Consider the following 22,500-nt stretch of genomic DNA (forward strand, 5'->3'; position numbering starts at 1 on the left):
CTCTCTCTCTCTCTCTCTCTCTCTCTCTCTCTCTCTCTCTCTCAGTCACTGCGCATACCTTTGAGTTCGTTGTTGTTTATATTGGTGGTGTTGTTGTTCTCGGCGTTGGCTTTCTTCTCGAAGATGTCGAAGTCGTGGCGACAGTAGAGGCCGTCTTCTCGTAGGGCGAATTCGTCTCCGGGCAACAACTGCTTCCCGCACGCTGAACATCTGGCAAGGAAAATCGAGAGTATATACAGAGATACAGAGAGAAAGAGATCTAGAGATAGGTTCTTATACACACAGCGAGAGATAGGTTCTTATATAGGTTTCCTATGTATATACGTCTAGTGATAGTTCTTAACATAGTTTTCTTATATATACGTCTAGAGATAGATTTGGTTATACACACGTCGAAAGATAGATTGTCATATATGCGTCTAGAGATATCTTATTGTGCACACTTCTAGAGACAGTTAATCATAAACCCGTCGAGAGTAGGTTCTTATATACACGTCGAAGGATAGGTTCTTATAAACACGTTGAGAGGTAGTTTATTATGTATACATCGAGAGACAGTCTATTATACATCATACATACATACGTAATCTGTGTGTATGAGTACGTAATACTTTGTGTAAGTGAATGAGAACGTTTTTGTATTTATCAGTACGACTAAATTTGCATGTACACGCGCGTGCGTGCGTATGTGTGTGCATATATATAAAATATAATATATATATATATATATATATATATATATATATATATATTATACATATACACACACTTATATAGTATATATATATATATATATATATATATATAATATATATATATATATATATATATAGTATATTATATATATATATATATATATATATATATATATATATATATATACATATATAAGCCATTAGTGTTAATGTAACACTGTATCAATATGGATATCCAAAAAACTAAAAGTGATTTTATTACTTTATAAGAAAGTGAGCTGTGAAATTGACTTTTTTTTCAACCAGTGTCGAGATGTCAGTATAATATAGTGATATAAATCTTGCAGCAGCAGTAATTAGACTTTGATGAATAATAAAATACACGTCGTAAAAAATATTTTGTATATTTGCTCTGTATCGTTTTAACTATTATGTAGCTGTCGTGAAGACATATTTATGTATATTTAAGCACCTAATCTCTCCAAATACAGCATTACATTCTTTTATTTGAGATGTGAAACGTAGAATTAATATAAAAACAACCGTCAGATATTTTTATTTGTATCGTTAATATTGATTTCAGAGGAGAATTGAAAAACTATAAAATACATTCGGATCTCGTTTATTACTTTATAAAACACTTATATATCCCGTTCATCTATAATGCATGTATATCCGTTCTATTCATCTTTAATTTGCCGTGAGGAGTGTCGGTGGTGGTGGTGGTGGTGGTGGTGGTAGGGTGAGGGTGTGGTGCGGGGAGGCGCACTGTAGGCGGTAATAGTAGTTCTTTTCAAGGTCTCTTCAGCTCTAATTACTATATCCCTTGCCTTTGATGTCCTTCTACCTAGCTGTCCAGCTTCTTCAATTTTGCCATGCTGTACTGTATTAAACTGCATAATAATAATAATAATAATAATAATAATAATAATAATAATAATAATAATAATAATATCATTATTATTATTATTATTATCATTCGGTCACTTTTTCCTCCCCTCACTCCCCACCTCCTCCCTCATTCCGCCAAATCTCCAACTTCCCCCCTCACTCCCCCCACTGGTCACTCCCCCCCACCCCTCACTCCTCAAAATCTCCAACTCCTTCCCTCACTCCCCCCGAAAATATCCCATCATCCTCCATCACCACTCCGCAAACGTCAAATTCCCCATCATTCCTCCTTTATTCCCCTTCACTCCCCCCAAATCTCCAACTCCTCCCTCACTCCCCTTCACTCCCGGTTTTTATTTTTCCAATCCCTCCCTCACTCCCTCCTCCTCCCTCACTCCCCGGAAACATCCACACACGTTAATTTTCTCTCGTCCTCCTTTAATAAATAAACGGGCGTGTTTTCGTCACATATTAGGACGCCCGGGAGCTGAAGTTCTACCGCCCGCGCTGCTGCTGTGGTTTGCTAATTACTGCCACCTCGTCCTTTTCGGGCGAAGGCGCCTTTGTGAAAAGACTGCCGTAATGTCAATGAGGTCCTTATGTTTACTACTATACCGTATCTGGATATGAATGTGTAGGTGATATATATATGCATATATATACATATATATATGTATATATATATATATATATATATATATATATATATATATGCATATATATACATATATATATACTTTTAATTCGTTTTTATTATCGTGCGAGTGTTTCGAATACCGAATAATTGTTCTAAAATAACGCTTCGTCAATTTGTTTTTAGTTTTTTTTCAGCGGATTCGTATCTCAGTATCTTTTCGTGAGTCTTAACTTCTTGCTTTGCATCACGTTTACGCTCAATTCCTCATTATCAGTTACTTGAAACTGTAATTAGCATCGCAACGTATCATAATGATTTATCTTTCATGCCTTGAACTGTTACGACCCAATAACTGTCTTTTACTTAATTCCCTGAATCCTTAAGATTTAATAACAACAGTTTAGTGAATAGATACGCTCTCATTTCATTCTTCAAACCACTATTGCAATATAACCAGATATATCCTCCATTCATCTCTTCCAGCTTTTATAACCTATAGTAGATTCACATCTACCGCGCATTTGATGTCTAGGCCAGTCCGTTACGACGCTCCTGATTGGCTGTTGATAAGCCAATCACAGGGCTGGAAACTCTCAGTCTCTCTCGAGGGTTCACATGTAGGATCTATGTTCCACATCTCCTGAGAGATACGTCTTTCAAAAGTATCACTCAGGAGAGATGGAAAATACATCCCGTCAATGTGAACTCTCGAGAGTCGTCAGGGACTGGCGTAGACATCAAATGCTCGGTTGATGTGAATCTACTATAGCAAAGTTAAGACTTTATCGCGACTCATCTTGAACTCTATCATATCACGACATGAACGACTATAGCTGGTTCACTTAAGGTAGATTCTTGGATGAACCCTATGCTAACGAGACGTTTGTGGCCGCATGATTGGCTGGGACCGAGGTATGGCAGCCCAGCCAATCAGCCGCCGCCAAAACAAATGTCTCGCAGGCAAAGGGCTCACCCAAGAATCTACCTTAAGTGAACCAGCTATAATCACTTCACGCTTCCACTCCGCTCACACTTTAATATTAAGTGACACCATTGTATAGACTGACACCCGGACTCACCTGAAGCAGTCTAGATGGTATATTTTGGTTCGCGCTCTCATCACCAGGTCGGTCTTCTCGAACATGCGTCCGCATTTATCACATTTGGCTCCGAACAATCTGAAATGAACAGGGACAAGGGCTGTGAGTGCCATTGAAGGTTGCAACGTACACACTGACTCATACAAATACAGACACACAGTATGTATATTATATATATATATATATATATATATATATATATATATATATATACATATATATATATATGGATTTTTTCTGAAGTTCTTCGTTCGAAGATATTTAATTTATTCATATATTAGGCTGGATATGTGATATATATATATATATATATTATATATATATATATATATATATTATATGTTTATATATATACATACATATAATATATATATATATATTATATATATATATATATATATATATATATATATATATATACATATATATATATATATATTATATATATATATATATATCTATATATATATACATATATATATATATATGTGTGTGTGTGTATGTGTGTATCAACGCAAAATTCGTTAGGCCCAAACTGTAGAAGCCTCCAAAAAAGAAAAAGAAATAATAAAAACAAAAAATAAATACTAACTCTCGACCAGAGAACTTCAGAAAATTAAAATTAAAATAATTGCGAAAATTCTTCTTTGCCCCCTTTTCGAAAATGCAGAGCCAGCCCAGACCCGAAGGGGGGAGGGGGGAAGGGGTGCCGGGTTGGGGAGGAAGTAGGGGAAAAGTGAACTCGCTCGCATGAAAATTCAATTTCTTTGCAGACATTAAAATGAAAATTTCTCTCTCTCTCTCTCTCTCTCTCTCTCTCTCTCTCTCTCTCTCTCTCTCTCTCTCTCAGCAGCCCCGCGAAACGAAATTCCGATTCGATTGCATTTTGTCGTTTGGAGAATTATAGATGACGGAATGAATAATAAAACTGAATGATTGAATAATGCCGCGATCGCCTTCGCCTTTAAAGGTATGATGTTATTAATCAATTATGAGTGGATAATAGGGCTGTTTATTTATTCATATTTAAATATTTATTCGGAAACTTTCCCGAACGAATTTTTGAGTCCCTGCCCGTTGATTGAACTCGAATGTTTATTTTTAATTTCGAGCCCTGCCTTTGTTTATGCTAGATCAAGGCGCCGCACAGGGGCGTCGGCTTACAGTTATTAGTAGTATTATCATTATCATTACTATCAGCTGGAGCCGTGAACTACTATTTCCAGGAATACTATAGTATATTCACATCAGCCGTCCATCTGCTGTCTAGACCAGTCCTTTACGACGCTCCTGATTGGCTGTTGATAAGCCAGTCGCAGGGCTGGAAACTCTCAGTCTTTCGAGAGACTTCACATAAGCAGGATGTGTATGTTCTACCTCCTGAGGGATACGTCTTTCAAAAGTCTCCCTGTCTTTCGAGAGACTTCACATAAGCAGGATGTATGTTCTACCTCCTGAGGGATACGTCTTTCAAAAGTCTCCCTCAAGAGAGGTGGAACAGACATCCTGCGTATGTGAACTCTCGAGAGAGACTGAGAGTTTCCAGCCCTGTGATTAGCTTCTCAACAGCCGATCAGGAACGTCGCAAGAGACTAGCCTATAACATCAGACGCACGGTTGATGTGAATCTACTAGAGTAGTGATATCCTATAGTGAGTGTAGTGGAGGTAAATTGATTCAGCATATACAGGCAGTCAATTGCTGATATAATGGATGCAATGAAAACTTAAGCTTTTAGGATACTGTCGAATTGACAAAGGTTTGTTTGCCCTGTATATTTGGCTGCAAAATGTTACACAAAGAAACTATGACGAAGAAGTGACTGAAGAACTTGTTTGCCCTGTAACTTTGGCTGTTAAATGTCACAGAAAATTATTTTTGCGATAGAAATATTAGATTGCTATTATTTAAGTTATTCATTAGTTCTTTAAAGAACTCGAACCCAAATACGGTGTCATAATTTGAAGCTCTAAGATTGACTAATAATTGTTCTCCCCAGTGTTGAATATGCACTGTTATTACTTGTAATTAAGTTATACACCGGTATGTATATGTATGTGTATATAGATATATATATATATATATATAATATATATATATATAATATAATATATATATATATAGGATATATAGATATATTAAATTATATATACTATATATATATACAAAATTATCGGGACTGTTAAATGAACGTATTGGATCAGAATTGATTGATCTAGGTTAGGTCAATAAAATAATGTTGTAAATTGAATTCAAAATACAGTTAAGTATAGTCTAAAACAAAAAAAATTTGCTTTTTTTCGCGTATAATTAATCAGTCGCTCGTTTTGTCTTAGTGAGAACTATATATAATAAAATAGCAAAAAGGATATCCCTCTTTTAATGGGTGATTAATACTTTACACCTTCCGTGGTGAGAGATTACTTTTGTTAACATCGTCTCGCTTTTGTTAGGAAAAATACATTTTCCATTTTCCAAGTTGTTTGTCTTTAGCGTCGCTGACCATCGTTGCTGTAACGCTATTTTATGATGCCATGTAAATACATAATCATATTTCTTGAAGATTATCCCAGGGTATTTCTTTAGTGTCGGTGACCATCGTTGTTGCAACGGTACTTTATGAAACCAAGTATATTATAAATAATAATATTTGATAAAGATTACCCCAGACAAGAGTCACGTCTGCATCTACCGACCTTCTATCCGTAGCTGTCCAACTTCTTTGACAAGTTTTTCAACTTAATTCCCACTCTTTCATTTCATAAGGCTTCAGAAAGTGACTTAGCGGTCTAATTAATCAGGTAATAACCTCGGAAAGACTTAATTCCACTCAGTCAAATTAGATTACATCCCAACGAACCTTTCGAGGGAGAGAAAATAATGAACGTGACCTTGGGTCATCTTGACCTTTTTCTTTTCAAAGTCGCGAGGTTCGTTCGTTTGAGAAGTTGATAATTCGCTGACGTTTACGCGCTTTTAATCCAAATATTGATGGACTCATTAACCGGGAATGGGGTGTCTGTTGATATTCATTCGGTTGTAAGTTAGTTTGGAGGATTATCGACGTTGGCGGAGATCCGTTTCAGGACTGAAATTAGTACGAAATATGATGATTATAATTGCATCCTCACTATCATTACCATGATTATAACTGTTAACTAAATAGGCATCATAATTATTGTTATTAATCCTTACCATTAAAATCTTAACAACTGTAGCAGTAGCAGTAGTAGTAGTAGTTGTTGTTGTTGTACTAGTACTAGTAATAGTAGTAGTAATTGTTTGTGCATATACAAAGCTGAGTATAGGATTCTTGAGAGAGAAAGAGAGAGAGAGAGAAATTCAAGTTCGTCTGCTTGTACGATTGGACTTGGAATTGTGGAGTGGGAACATCGGCCCCCCTTTTCTTCTTGCCTTCCCCCTCTCCCCTTCCCCTCCAATCCATCCACCCATCCTTCCCCCTCATCCTCCTCCTCCTCCTCCTCCTCCTACTCCTCCTCCTGTGGCATGGTTCCGTTCGTTCCACAGATTAAACACTGTAGGCGGGGGTCGGATATTTGAGAGTAAACAGCGCTGTCCAAACCCCCGCCCGCCGTCTCTGATGAGATTTCAGAGCGCCGTCCCCGACGTCACGGCGTAAACGCCCGTCGTCGCTAAGGCCCATATTTTCACAGCAGGAGCGTGGGATTCTCGACCGAACGGCTCTCCGGCGCGTAGCTCCCTCCGGGCCCTCGCCGCCGATATCTTGCGGGGTAGAGATGGAAGCCATTTGAAATATAAAGTATATAAATATGAGATTCGCTCACCGTTTCCGTGTTTAGCGGTCGCCGGTGTGCAAATTCCATTACGGGGAAGCTGCCTGAAACGCAGCTAAAAAGGGAACGAAGTTCTTCGGGAGGAAGGCCCGAATGTCTGTCTGTTTGAATGTATGTCTGTATGTCTGTATGTCTGTCTGCCTGTCTGTCGGGCGGTTGGGGGGCTGCCTCCCGGCGTGCGTACGCCAAATTGCATCACATTTCCAGGAAAAATACCAAAAAAAGAAAAAAAAATGCAGTTTTCGCTTCGTAATTAATCCGATACTTAATTCAAGAAGCAAGCAGGGGAAATTAATAATGTTAAATAGTTTGCCCAGAGTTCGTTTGGCTGCGTTTGTCTGTTGCGTTATCAATGATTTTTTGGGTCAGGATCACTATGTTATAAGTTTTCAGTATTATTATCTTTACTATTATTATTATTTTATTATATTATTTTATTATTATTATTATTATTATTATTATTATTATATCTAGTCCGATCATTAATCAATGAATAAAGCTCAAGATCATAATGCAACTTTAGTAAAAAAAAAATAACTAAAACTTGAAATATATAAATGAAAATGAAATTAACAATGAAAAAAGCATTATACAAAAATCAAAAACAATCGTAAATACAATTAATCCCACCAAAACATAACAAAAATGCAACGGAAAAACTTCAAACATCAAGAAACTAAAGCGTTATAAGTTTTCAGTATTATTATCATTACTATTATTATTATTATTATTATTTTATTATTATTATTATCATCATCATCATCATCTAGTCACGATCATAATCAATTAATAAAAGTCAAGATCACAATCAACTTTAATAAAGAAAAATAACTAAAACATAAAAATATAAATGAAATTAAATTAACAATGAAAAAAACAAAACTCAAAATAATCGAAATACAATTATTCCATCAAAACATTAAAAAAATCAACGGAAAAACTTCAAACATCAAGAAAACTAAACGTTAAAGTTTCCCAAGAGATAAATAAAAGAGCAAAAGAAAAAATCAAGAAAAAAGAGACTAAAAAAACTAAAGGAAACAAAAAAAAGTAGTTGTCAACGTTTCATCACTTAAAGGAAAAAATCATTACGCTTAATTAAACTCTTCCAAAGTACCTCTCGTGATTTGATTCTTTTTTTTATACTTTTTTTTTTCTTTGTAACGAGTAAATACGAAGAAGAAGAAGAAGAAGAAGAAGAAGAAGAAGAAGAAGATGTTCTCGGACGGAGATGATATTTCCTCTTTAATATATATATATTATATAGATATATATATATATACTATATATATATGTATATGTTATATATGTGTGTGTGTGTGTGTGTGTGTGTGTGTGTGTATGATAGAGAGAGAGAGAGAGAGATCGCGCTTGTGCCATTAAGTGTCTATGCAATTTTTCCTCGCTGTATCGCTTTACAAACCTTATTCATAATTGGAATCCCAGAGAAGAGAAAGCTTCTTTATAATTTTTACTGGATAATAATAATAATAAACAATAATAATAATAATAATAATAATAATAGTGATAACACAGTATTTTTTAGTTACAATTTTAAGTCCTATACTTACATTTTCTTCCGTTAATTGTTCACATTATGAAATGCGTCAGATAAAACTTCCTTTAATTAACCAAATTCTGAAAATTGATTCCGTGTCTTTATTCATATGTATCGTGGATTTCAAAAATAAAGATTTGTAATCCATATATTTTCTTCGGCATTGAAAATTAGAACTTGTAAACGGTTCTCTGTATCTTCGTAATAATCAAGTCAGTATTATTATGAATTAAGGATAGACCAGGGCACCATCACCGCTGAATTAAGAGTCTGACAACGTTCTTATTTGCGATTTTTTCCTGAAAAATTAAGAACTGGAAATGTAGCTGAATATTCTATCAAATCACAAAAATTAAGAACGCCCAAATAGCCAAGCCAATCGTCCATCTCGCGAAATAAAGACCGCAAAAACCACAAAATTCTCATTATCCTCTCTCGGGACAGTTAAGAACCCGAAATGCAGCGAGGCCTTCTACCGCGTATTTCGCTAAATTAAAAACCCGCAAACAAGAAACTCCGAGGGCCCCGACATACCTCCTCAAGGAAGTCGGCCATCTTACTCCTCTCCGCCGTAAAAACAAATCCGCTTAAGCGATGCCTCGACATGTTAGCCAAGGATTATGGATTTATTATAGAGGGATTTCAAAGATCTGATCAAGATTTTGGCAGGGTGGGGCGGATTTTGGAGGGAGCGGATAGGGAGGGGGGTATGGGGAGAGGGGCGAAGAGGTCATTGGATAAGGTAAGGAGATGGGCCGGACAAGAGGATTTCGGCGAAATCTTGACTCTCTCTCTCTCTCTCTCTCTCTCTTCTCTCTCTCTCTCAACGTAAAGGCGGTGGTAGTAGGTACCGAAATTAACGAAAATTATAATTATTATCTAATTATTAAATGCTAGATTTCATTGTAATGAAACAGCCGCAGAAGTGTATGAAATACAATAGCACATAAAAAATTAAAATGTTTACAGAGGAACGGGCAATCGCGAGCAAAATACACACATTTTAAATATATATGCATATATAAATATACAATATATATATATATATATATATATAGTATATATAGGATAGTATATATATATATATATAATATATATATATATATATATATATATATATATATATACATATGTATATAATAAATGTGTGTGTGCATTTGTACAGTTGTTATACACGTTATAATAATATAACCGTGATTTTACAATCGCGTTTTTACCTACATAGCAAAGGAAAGACAGATAAATATGTAGTTCAGCAGATATTTTGTCTGTATTACATTCGATATTTCACATTTCCATATTCAAACTGTGTACTAAAGTACGTGAAAATCTGTCGCAAATCATTCCACAGACATTCCAACACCTATGCGCATGAGTGCATAGCACATGCAAATAAACAATGGCACAAACAAACAATGGGACAAATAATGTGACACCTGCAAGAGCTCACCTGACGTAGTCTCTTTTACAGTACGTCTTGCCGTCCCGCACGAAACACGTACAGAACTCGTCCAGGAACTGGTGGCAGTCGACGCACTTGAGACAGGCCGCGTGCCACTCCATATCCGGTGCCACCCGTAGGATGTACTGGTCGTTGATCACTCCCCCGCATCCTATGCACACCGATACCCGCCCTCCTCGCTCGGCTGGAAGGAGGAGAGAGAGAGAGGGATCGCTTGTGAATGGCTGTTCGAGGAGGGTTCATTCAGAGTGAATGAATGTAGAAAAAAAAAGATTAGAAGATCTGTTAGGGACAATTTATTAAAAAATTAATTCATATGCATATTACATATATATATATATATATATATATATATATATATATATATATATATATATATATATATATATATAATAACAGTACAATTCAGGAACAGAAAGTTACGTATACGCAACTATACGCTAGAGCGCACACAGAGACACATATATTTGTTTATCTAGCTCGTACACTGACACACATAACACACACACACACACACTAATATATATATATATATATATATATATATATATATATATATATATATATATATTATATATATATATATATATATATATATTCATATATATATATACATATATATTCTATTCAGAGCCTGTATTGTCTCCTTCCTGCCCGCATGTCAAATTAGACGAGACTGCTCCACGAAAATCAATACCCACGGAACAATTACACGTAATTAGCTGTAAACCCCACGTCATCATAACAGTAATGATTCCCATGACAGTAACAGTGCAAGAATTAACGAGGGGGAACCGTACACTGGTTGGTCTCTCTCTATCTATTGTCAGACCTTCGGAATGATCTTCGTTTAAATTCCGTTTCCCCATGTCTTGTTTTCTTCGGGGTGCTGGGCTAGTTTCAGGGTTAGTTGGTAACCTGTCAAAATTCGCCTCAGTTTTTTTCAGAAAAGTAGCTAAGACATAACCGCATAATCTAATTCAAGGCTAAGACCTACTTTTACGGTGCAGTAATGATAATGTGTTTTATTTCATCTCAAGGTAGATACACTACAATACACTAAATTAGACACACGGAATAAAGAGTAATAAGGTTCGGTTACACACAAACATTGTTGAAAATAATAATAGCAATTACAGCAATGATAATAACAGTAAATCATCTTTTTTAGCTAAAGAACATATGCAGGCAATAAATTTAGATACAGTTCGCTACAAATGAAGAATGAACAATTCCCAATAACAATATACGAGAGCGGTCAGCTAAATTCAAACGTTACCCAGAAATAAATGCATACTAAAGCTTCTACATTCATCACAGAAATACTATGTTTATCTAATACGCTTCTTTTATATAAAAAAAAAATATATGCGCAATCGTTTGAAGCGGCGAATTATATTATGATTATTGCTCAAACCATTAAATTCTTGTATTTGTGCCCACGACTTTCAATAACGGAACGCAAGAACTTAATTCGCCCCTTGGGCCTGGGAAATAGATTCGAATACAGGTATAATACCTGTCGTAATCACTGTCCTCGGGTGGATGGTATCAGAGTTTACGGGACGTCTTGTTTTCGTTCGCAATCGTCGATAATCCGACGGTAATAGCATTATGGTCGGGTATTAGTCTCTGCTGCCACTCCCCTCGGACTTGGAATGTTTATTATTCTCAGTTGTGTGTTTATGTATTCCGTCTGCATACGGACATGCATATACATGCCAAGTTAGTCAAATGGATACTGAGTAATAGCGTCTGGCGGAGTTTAGTATCTGAAATGTGTATGTGTATGTGAGAGAGGGAGAGAGAGACTTTTCAGTCAATACATAAGATATAATACGTCAATGATATTGTAATACAAACAGCCAGATTCGGAAATGCTTAAAGGTGAGAGAAGGGCGATGTTACTTTAGTTTTGGTATATAACAAATCTGGACATTTTTTAGACCCAAAATACATCACCTCCTAATCTCTCTCTCTCTCTCTCTCTCTCTCTCTCTCTCTCTCTCTCTCTCTCTCTATATATATATATATATATATATATATATATATGTTATATATGTATATATATATATTATAAATAAATGTTTGTCTTACCATAATAAACGAATTTCCTTTCTCTCTCTCTCTCTCTCATTTCCTAATCTCTCCTCTGCCTACAGACTATACATGGCGTTTTCAAATCGCGCCTTCTCACGGTATTTCCTTTACAAAACCCTTTTTTGGCCCCCGACTTCCCACCCTCTCCCCAAACACCCCCCGCCCTCCCGAAAGTTCAACCCTCGCCTTCCCTTTTCTTCCTCGGAGGCGACACTAAAGAACTCCTTTATAAAAGCGACCTTCCTGGGTAAAAGAAAAGGGGTGGGGGGGGGTGGGGGAGAGGTGAGAGGGGGGCGATTAGGAGGGAAAGGTGAGGACTACATTAAGGGGTGGGGGTTGGGGGGAGGGGTTAAGCCTGAGTGCAAGAGGAGTAGGAGGTCTCCCCTAAAAGGGAATTTTCATAGAGTTTATTTACAGGCGGGGGCTAGAGCGGTAAGGGACGCGAGTTGTTGTGGGGGGGAAAACGGAAAGGGGGGAAAAATAGAGGGCAATAGGGGAACCCCTGCCGTTGCTGCCGTTACTCTACTTGTTATTACCGTTACTTGTTTTCGTTACCGTTAAATTGCTGTGACTGCGAAGCTAACAGCTGCATGTGTGGCCGAAAGCATGTTTTCGTTGATAGAAGTTTGTCTATAATAAATCAATCAGTCCGTTCGAAATGACGGTTTATGCTAGGGGGGAAAACTCACTCCTCCCCGCTTTAGGGGAGAACTCCCTAATTCAGGGAACACTTTGTGTCGCCATTTGCTGTACCTACTACTACGGCTTTGCGCTCGCCGGCCATGTTCGTTTAAATCTGTTATTCAGCGAAATTATTTTATCTAGAGAGAATCTGGTAGTTTTGTTTATATATGTATATATATATATATATATATATATATATATATATATATATATATATATATATATATATATATATATACATGTGTGTGTGTGAGTGTACCCTTCACTTTGAGTTTCGTCTTGGTAAAAAAAATGACATTTGTGGAACCATAATAATTTTATCAAAGTCAGCAAATTGTATCTGGTTCGAGCGATTTTAATACCTAACATTCCTGTTCAGGAAGAATATTTGGTATTCTTTGGTGTATAACATTCTTATTTATCAGCTCATAATATTCAAACGTTGAACTCCAGGAGACTGAAGAACGTACCAAAAATAATATAATTAGACTTGTTATCATGATAAAATAAACCGTTCAAAAACCTATGCAGGTAAACAGGTAATTTAATAAGGTATTCAAGTTAAAATCATATCATTTTGCAACTAGGTACGGGATCAGGCGTCTCAGAACTTCAATTCCCAACATTGGATGTTCTGTCTTAAAATGATACTTTCTGAGAATCCGACTAAACCTATTAATATCTTGCAAATGTTTCTAGCGGCGTAACACATGGCTAGGAGGGAAGACGTGCCGTTGATGGACTCAGCTGGAATTATGTGAACACAGGCGCTAGCTTGAGTTACCCACACTGGACGGAAGTAAAAATAAGTCAAGCTTTAAAAATGTCTCTTCGTTAATGCTTTGCGTTTATGAGGCCTTATGCCGTGAGCAAACGTCCGGTACCGTGGTGTGATAGTTGATGTGATCGGAATGATAGGCAATAACGATAATTATAATAACAATAATTAATTTAGTTATGCACTGCCTCCGAAGTTTATGCGTTTAATATTCAGAAGCAATGCATACGTGAAGCTTCGATGATGTGATTTGATATAACGTACAAAATTAAATAAGTTTCATACTGGTCAACGCTCTCTCTCTCTCTCTCTCTCTCTCTCTCTCTCTATATATATATATATATATATATATATATATATATATATATGTATATATATATATTTATATTATATATATATAAATATATATATATATATATATATATATATATATATATATATATATATATATATATATATATATATCTCTGTTCATTTCAGATTTAATCCTCTTTCCAAATATATGCAGTTTCAAAGAAACGGCAAAGAAGGAACCATGAATGTTCCATAAGAGAGAGAGAGAGAGAGAGAGAGAGAGAGAGAGAGAGAGAGAGAGATTAAACGAAAACCAGCCAAAAGACTCTAGCTTTAATTAATCGTAAATCCCAAGGTAATCAGAACCAACTGCGCCATTTGCACTCCTTCATAACCATGATTAATATTTTTCTCCTTCTTGATATTTTATTGGGTTGTTTTTTTTTCTATCGCCTCGTTTAAGGAATTTTTAGTTCCTTTGGGTTAAGTCAATTTTAGCGGCGGGAATAGCGCTGCGAACTATTTTTGCTTAATAGTTCTATATATATATATATATATATATATATATATATATATATATATATATATATATATATATATATTCGTCGGTACAAGAAAAAAGGACGAACACAGATATAGTACAGTCTGTCTTTATTCCAACGCTTCGTAATTGTTCACATAATAACTTCACCAGGGCTGTAATTATGTGAACAATTACGAAACTGGAATAAAGACAGCTTGTACATCTGTGTGTTTTTTATGTGTGCCCTGTTTCCTTTAATGATGACCATTAATATGGAGTGACTCCTGCTCCTTACTAAGCTATATCTATATTTATATATATATATATATATCTATATATATATATGTATATATATATATATAATATATATATATATATATATGGTATATATATATATATATATATATATATCTATATATATATATAATCTTAGTGTATGAAGTCAGAAGTCAATACATCTCTCTCTCTCTCTCTCTCTCTCTCTCTATATATATATATATATATATATATATATATATATATATATATATATATATATTATATATATATATTTATATATACTTATATATGTATGCAGATATGTGATATTATATATATAGAGATATATATATATATATATATATATATATATATAGATATAGTATATATGAATATATGAAAAGGTACGGAGTCTTGTCCAAACCTTTCAAGAAATTAACATGTTTGTTCGTGCGTCACTAAACACCATACGGTAATACGAATCGTATGTATGACGTATCTATGTGTGCATGCTTGGAGAAAGTGAACGTGTTGTTCTCTCTCTCTCTCTCTCTCTCTCTCTCTCTCTCTCTCTCTCGTTTATATTAATTACAAGGAATAGCATTAATGAATTTGTGAGGCTGAATCGACCTGTGACCTGAACACTCCTACCTCCATCCTCCTCCTCCTCCTCAGAAAAAAAAAGTCCTTGCAAACTCCTATTGCCATCCTACGACGGCAGGAGCTTCCGATGAGCCTCCTGACGGCGCAGGATATGGAGTATGAATGAAAAGAACGGTTGGAGGGGGGAGGGGGTATTATTAATAATATTATTCTTTTATTACTGTTGCTATTATTTTTTTTATTACTATTATTATTAATATTTCTTGGAAGGAATGTGAACTGGTGGCTAGCATGTTTCTACATTTCTACATAGTAGAGTAAGATGGCTAGCGGGTTTCTTCATAGTAGAGCAAGGTGGCTAGCAGGTTTCTACATAGTAGAGTAAGGTGGCTAGCGGGTTCTACATAGTAGAGTAAGACGCTAGCGGTGTACATAGAGTAAGAAGACGGCTAGAGGGTTTCTACATAGTAGAGTAAGGTGGCTAGTGGGTTTCTACATAGAGTAAGACAGCTAGCGGGTTTCTACATAATAGAGTAAGGTGGCTAGCAGGTTTCTACATAGTTGACGGTGAGCGGCTAAGTATTTGGGAAAGGTTCCCTATTCCGTGGATGAATAGTCTTAAATAGGGAAAATAGCTGAATTATACAAAAATGAGCGTCCTGCTTATAGTAACATTTAACGTTAGGGCGGTCGAGTTCTAGAGAGATTATTCTAGTGATACAAAATAAAGAATGACTGACAAGTAAAATGACTGGTTTGTAGTAATACAGAGTTTAGGTTTGTCGAATTCTAGAGCAGGGTATTCTGTTGATATTAGCACGAACTGAATACTGATCAACAGGTAATGACTGGTTTACAGTAATCAATGAAGGTTAGGTTGGTCCAGTTCAAGAGAACAATATTCTGTTGATATCAGCACAAATTGAAGATCAGCTAACAAGTAAAGACCGGTTTACAGTAATCAATGAAAGTTAGGTTGGTCCAAGTTCAAGAGACCAGTATTCCGTTGATATCAGCACAAACTAAAGATCAGTTGACAAGTAAAGACTGGTATTCAGTAGAAAGATACGGACACAAAGACGCAATTGTCTGAGCTCTCTGGCGTAGACTATGAAGTCTCGTCTTTAAGATCGTTGCTGGATGTTCGGAAGACGGGGAAGAAAATGGCCCAATTTTCAGCGTTTTTAGGTTTTTAATCCGATTTCGATGACCGTAGCTAGTCGCGACGAAAGGTATTTACATCGATCGCTCAGTCAGCCTCCTGCAGCCTAGCTAACCTCCTCGTTGCTAGCGGCAAGAAAGAGCCAGTTAATTGTCACCTCCTTGGGAAGTATACCGCCTACCAATTCTATAAAGAACTGACAAAAAATAAAATCGTTGGATATCAAAATCAATAAGTGATTTACTTGTGATTGGTTGGCGAAATGACAAAAAAGATTAATAATATTACCACTGACATCAGAGAGGATTCTTCATTTAAATACTATTTTATTATTCTTATTATTATTATTATAGTTATTTTATTATTATTATATATTATTATTATTATTAAGGAAATGTCGTCTACCTCTAGGAGAGCTACCGAAGAAATATCTTCTATATCCTAATTTTCTTTTTTAAGAAAACCATTTATTGAAGAATTCTTTCTATCACTTCCACAGCTACTCCAACTTACATTGCCTTATTGGTAATTTGAAGACGAAAATAAAAAAAATACAAAAAATAAAAAAATTCAAGAGTACGATTTGGGTACTTCGTCTACCTGCGAGAGTACGATCCAAAAAAAAAAAAGAAAAAAAAAAAAAAAAATAGCACTTTATTCGCCATTTCCAGGATAACTATTTACTACTGGAGAGACTTTCAGCAGATTCAGAAGAGGTGACTTTCATCATCGTTAACCTTCGGTATTGGAAAGAAACAGAAGTCAGCGGCAATTAGTAAATTAAACGCGTTCTTTTCTTTCTCTCTCTCTCTCGCTCGCTCGTTCTCTCTCGCCTCCGTATTGATTTCTCGCCTGCACTTACTGCTAAATGAGAGAGAGAGAGAGAGAGAGAGAGAGAGAGAGAGAGAGCCCTTAAGGCTTCTTGTTTTATATTTTACCCAACTCGGGTTATTGGATTAAAGAATTAAATTACCGTAACGCCTCGTCTCTACGAAGTTAGACGGTTCACAATTATCCTTATTCATTCATAATAATGAGCGTAGTATTTACGTTCTCAAATAAAAAGTCAAAACATCTTATTACATACTCTCTTAGAAGGCGTTACCTTTATATTATATATATATATAATATATATATATATATATATATATAATATATATATATATATATATATATATATATATATTAAGCCCGAGAGTTTATACTGGACTACGTACTTCAAATACCTCTAACAGCAGCAGCGGGTTAGGAATATAGAAGAAGTGGCCCTGATTGAAATTAGCAATTATAAATAGTTATGGAATCCTTATATTTTAGCTACTGTATTATCATTGTTCTCCATTTTATTCGTGTACTGCACTGTGCTTGCGTAATTATTCATATACTGATATAATTCCCCACCATTAATTTTGTTATTATAATGATTCCTGCAAAACACCAGTCACGTATTTTTGTCGCTTTTTGGTGTCCTTAAAAACTCGCGCATAAACGCATAAACACACGTAAATACACACACACACACACACATAGCGCCTCAGTGGCGTGATCGGTATGGCATTGGCCTGCCACCTCGGTGGCCGCGAGTTCGATTCTTGGGCATTCCACTGAGGGGGTTAGAGATGTTTATTTCTGGTGATAGAAGTTTACTCTCGACGTGGTTTTGAAGTCACGTAAAGCCGTTGGTCCCGTTGCTGAAAAACTCTGGTTCCACAACGTAAAAACACCATACAGACAAACACACATACATACCCCCAAAGTATCAAGATTCCTCCAATGACATCCGTGGAAGCACACAACAAATTCTCCACAACAAAAAGCATTTAATGCTTGATCTACCTTTTCAAAATATTAAACCTGCATTTTCTTCAATATTCATTACCGCAGACTTTTCCACCTCTACTTAATTTTCCCACGTAGCATTTCGAAATACATCTACAACTCATTTTCCCGTGACAGACTCTCTCTCTCTCCTCTCTCTCTCTCTCTCTCTCTCTCTCTCTCTCTCTCTCTCAGTAGCTCATATAATTATGGGATGCAATTTACCGCTTAACATTCCGGTAAAAAAAAAAAAAAAAAAAAAAAAACATTTTCCATTTATAATTCATTAAAACGCTAAATCCTACTATTTATTTTTTCCCTCTACTAGTACTTTTCCCCTCTTCTTTGGAGGGGTGGGGGGGAGGGGCGGAAGTGGGGAGGGGGCAGGAGTATGCTTTGAGGTCGCTCGAAGGCATTGCTTGATACGCCTTTTTCCGATTCATTTTTACGCCGGACAATAATATTAATTCTGTAGCAGAAAATAAATGCGGGAAATACGTTTATCTGAGGACAGTTAAGGATGAACTACAGTCCGACTTTGTGTATAAAAATAAACAGGAATAAAATATAATAATGAAATAGTTTGCGACGCATTTTATGGAGCGAATTAAGGCTCTTGGAAATAGAGTTGGAAAAAAATGATAATTCATGTTCTCAAATCTTTCCCATTTCATCTGGCAATTACATTCCTTTCAGTCGAATTGCCTTTCAGAGAGAGAGAGAGAGAGAGAGAGAGAGAGAGAGAGAGAATTACTTTAAAATCGAAACTTCAATATTTTTTCTTAATTGATAAAGGAATTCATTTATTTCTCCTATACAGCCAATCTTTTATAACCGAAGGCCGCAGTTACAAATCCTCCCTTTTGAACAGCTTTATATATGTAAAGATATATATATTTATTATATATACAATATATTTTTTTTCAGAATACGAGTGGACACACATTTCCCACCGAGATTTTATTCTACCATGGAGAACATTTAATCGCCAGGGTTATAAAGTGAGTACCCCTTTATAACTGTGGAAACTTTGAATGTGCTAAAGAGTAGAACTGAGTAGAATTCAATAGTCGTCTGATTAAGATGTCCTTATGCCAGTACCGGGTGGTGTTTCGAGACCAGCGATTATAGATGATCATTCAAACCATCAGCTCCTTAAGAATCACTTGGGACTAAGTATCCAAAATTCACTTCGGGCGTTTTACTGGCTTCTCGGACCGCGTTGTGAGCGCCATCATTGCCACTCAATAGAATTTTTTTTATTTATTTAGTTTCTCATTTTATTGATTTATTTCGATTATTCAAATTCCGATGGGACGGACTTACCAAGTTAATTTTTGAGGACTTATAGAAGAGGAAGACAGATAAAAAAAAAATAAATAACTAAAAAAGGAAACGACAGGTTCGCTTTTCAGCTATGCACGTTTGCGCACATTTTGGATCCGTGAAGGAGCGTGCGCATATTCAAATAAAACGCGTTTATTTCTGAATCGTTATATTTTATTACGTCATGCTATTCGAAGCAGTGGTTAACGTTTGTCCTTTAGTCATTGAAGAAAAATTCTGATTAGCAATGTATTGTGGGAAAAATTGTCTATTATATTCAAACAAACTCGAACAGACGCGTGTATATATATATATATATATATATATATATATATATATATATATATATATATATATATATATATATATATATATATACACACACATATAATATACATATATGACTGGTAATAAAAGGAGCCCATAAAAACGCCAAAATATAGAAAATAAGTACTATATTTCAGAGACTGCTCTTCAGGTAGGTAATGAAGAGAGCGACAAATATAGTATTTACTTTCTATAATTTGGCGTTTTTATGGGCTCATTTTATTAGATATACATACTAGGTATGTGTGTGTATGTATATATTACGGCTTTCACTGATATATTTTTTACTCCAGGACATATAAACTTACGCACATAGAGGAGCTTTGCAATAAAACATTATATTCGCAGGTATACCGAGATTAGCATAGACTAGGCACATAATGAGTATTAACTACACATCATGAAAATTTAATTACAGTAAGCACTTCACGCATACACAGCCGATCTCATCCCCTTCGTCAGGCCAAAGGAAAAGTAGTCCTCTGGCGATTTTGGATGTCGTGTTGACCCAATATCATATCGCACCTGAATTTTAAGGCAGATGTCATTTTGAATAAACTTAAGGTTAGTAGAAAGAAGGGTCACCAGCCTTAGACCCAGTAAGGGGTCCAGTACCGTCAGTGTACTTCACACGGTGCACTGTAGGCATTAATATAGTTTTTTTTATTCTTCTTTTTGCAGGGACCCTTTGGCCCCAAGCTACGCCCAAATTTTATCTTGGCTTTATGTCAAATTTTCCGACGTCAGTCAGCCGTAGAGGCATAGAAGGCCAATAGAAATGTCTGCTAGACGTGGTTAGACTTGAAAAATAGAAATGAAAGAACCACGAAGAATAAGACTTGCCAAACAAAGAAAAGGGAAAGGAAACATAACAGAAAAAGGGTTAAACGGGGATACGAGGGCAACAGAAACAGGCATATCGGGATACAAAAGCAAAAGAAACAGACATATCGGGACACAAACAGACATATGGGGATACAAAGGGCAGCCGAAACAGATGTCGGGATACAAGGGCAACAGACATATCGGGATACAAGGGGCAGCAGCAACCGCATGTCTGGATACAAGGACAACAGCTATATCGGGATACAAAGGCAACAGAAACAGACATATCGGGATACTAGGGGCAACAGACATATTGGGATAAAAAGGGGCAACAGAAACTGCATGTCGGGATACAAAGGGCAACAGAGACACCATGACGGGATAGAAGGCCGACATAAAAAGAAAAAGCAGTTTAGGGGATCTAAGGACAACAGAAAAAGCAAAGCAGGGAATATAAGGACAACAGACACAGTAGGACAGGGAATATAAGGACAGCAGAAACGATAGAACTGGGGAGACACGAAAACCAAAAAATCACTGGGAATAAAATACAAGGGAAATAGAATGTTACATTCAAATAACAGAAGTAACAAAAACAGCGGCACAGTGGGATATAAGGCCAACAGAAACTGCGTTTAAAAGAGAAACAGAAGGAATAGGTATGAAATAGAATAACAGAGACAGGACCTTCATATAACTATAGATAATCCCGAAGAATATTGTGTACATACCATACGGAAATGTACACATAACTAACGCGACTTTTACATATAAAGTCACAGAGACGTAGGTCACCGATGATTAAATTATAATCAAGGATTAACAAGCAAGTGCAAAGAGAGAAAATAGACACTAAATGGCAATGATTGTGATTTTGCAGGGAGCATGCGCGAAATGCCGCTGCTATTTGATTGGCTTACTGCAAGCATTTCAAGCTTTTCGTCCTTACTCTTGACTCCTCCCAAAAAACTCATGAAAAACAATTAAACCTTTTTATAGTGACGTTTGTAAGTAATTCAGATAAAACTGACGTCATCATAGTCACCGAATGAATATGTGTAAGTTTAGCTCTGTATTTTAAATTAGCAATTCTTAATTAGTTACACTAGGGAAATTGTACCGCCAGTACTTTAACAATTGATGAAAATGTCACATCATTTAATGACAAAATTCAAAGGACAGTAAAATGCATAATAACGTAAAAGAAAATTAATAATCCAACAATTCAGTCAAATTTATTCATCGGAGTTATTCATCAACCAAAAATAAAAAGAGAAGTCAATATGGGATTCAGCGTCGGATTTCCAACCATTCTAATTGAATAAGCTTCTACCCTACATTGGCATGTGTGTACTTTTCATTGCCGAGAGAAAATTAAGGTTGGGAGGGTAGGAAGGTGGGGGAGGAGGGAGGCGTAATGAACCTGAGCGTCACCAGCCTTGCAACATGCAATGCGAGAATGGGTGACATTTGGCGACAAAGGGGTCGGGAGGGGGAGGGGGTTGTAAATGTAATACCGGAGGGTGGGTAGGGGGAGGGTAAGCATTATGGCGCTCCCTTAATGTCACTATATTAAGCCCTCGAGTCAAATCCGATGAAAGTCACATATATATACATACGCCAGCGCGCACACATACTCACATA

The 22,500-nt window shown here is 36.0% G+C and overlaps 1 protein-coding gene across 6 annotated transcripts in view; it reads right to left on the minus strand.

Moving 5' to 3' along the window:
* The window catches only part of LOC135195593 (insulin gene enhancer protein ISL-1-like), a 61,359-nt gene that overhangs the window by 29,350 nt on the left and 9,509 nt on the right, over nt 1–22,500 (minus strand). For all 6 annotated transcript variants that reach the window (XR_010310188.1, XM_064221913.1, XM_064221912.1 and 3 more), the window contains exons 2-4: nt 10,147–10,342; nt 3,303–3,401; nt 59–210 (exon numbers count right to left, since the gene is read on the minus strand). Coding sequence is in view for 5 of the 6 variants with exons in the window: in XM_064221913.1 (XP_064077983.1) it covers nt 59–210; nt 3,303–3,401; nt 10,147–10,342 (447 nt within the window). In the remaining variant the exon portion in view is untranslated. The remainder of the gene's footprint in view (nt 1–58; nt 211–3,302; nt 3,402–10,146; nt 10,343–22,500) is intronic.

The sequence above is a fragment of the Macrobrachium nipponense genome, chromosome 16, assembly GCF_015104395.2.
Source record: "Macrobrachium nipponense isolate FS-2020 chromosome 16, ASM1510439v2, whole genome shotgun sequence".
In the NCBI taxonomy this organism is placed as follows: Eukaryota; Metazoa; Arthropoda; class Malacostraca; order Decapoda; family Palaemonidae; genus Macrobrachium; species Macrobrachium nipponense.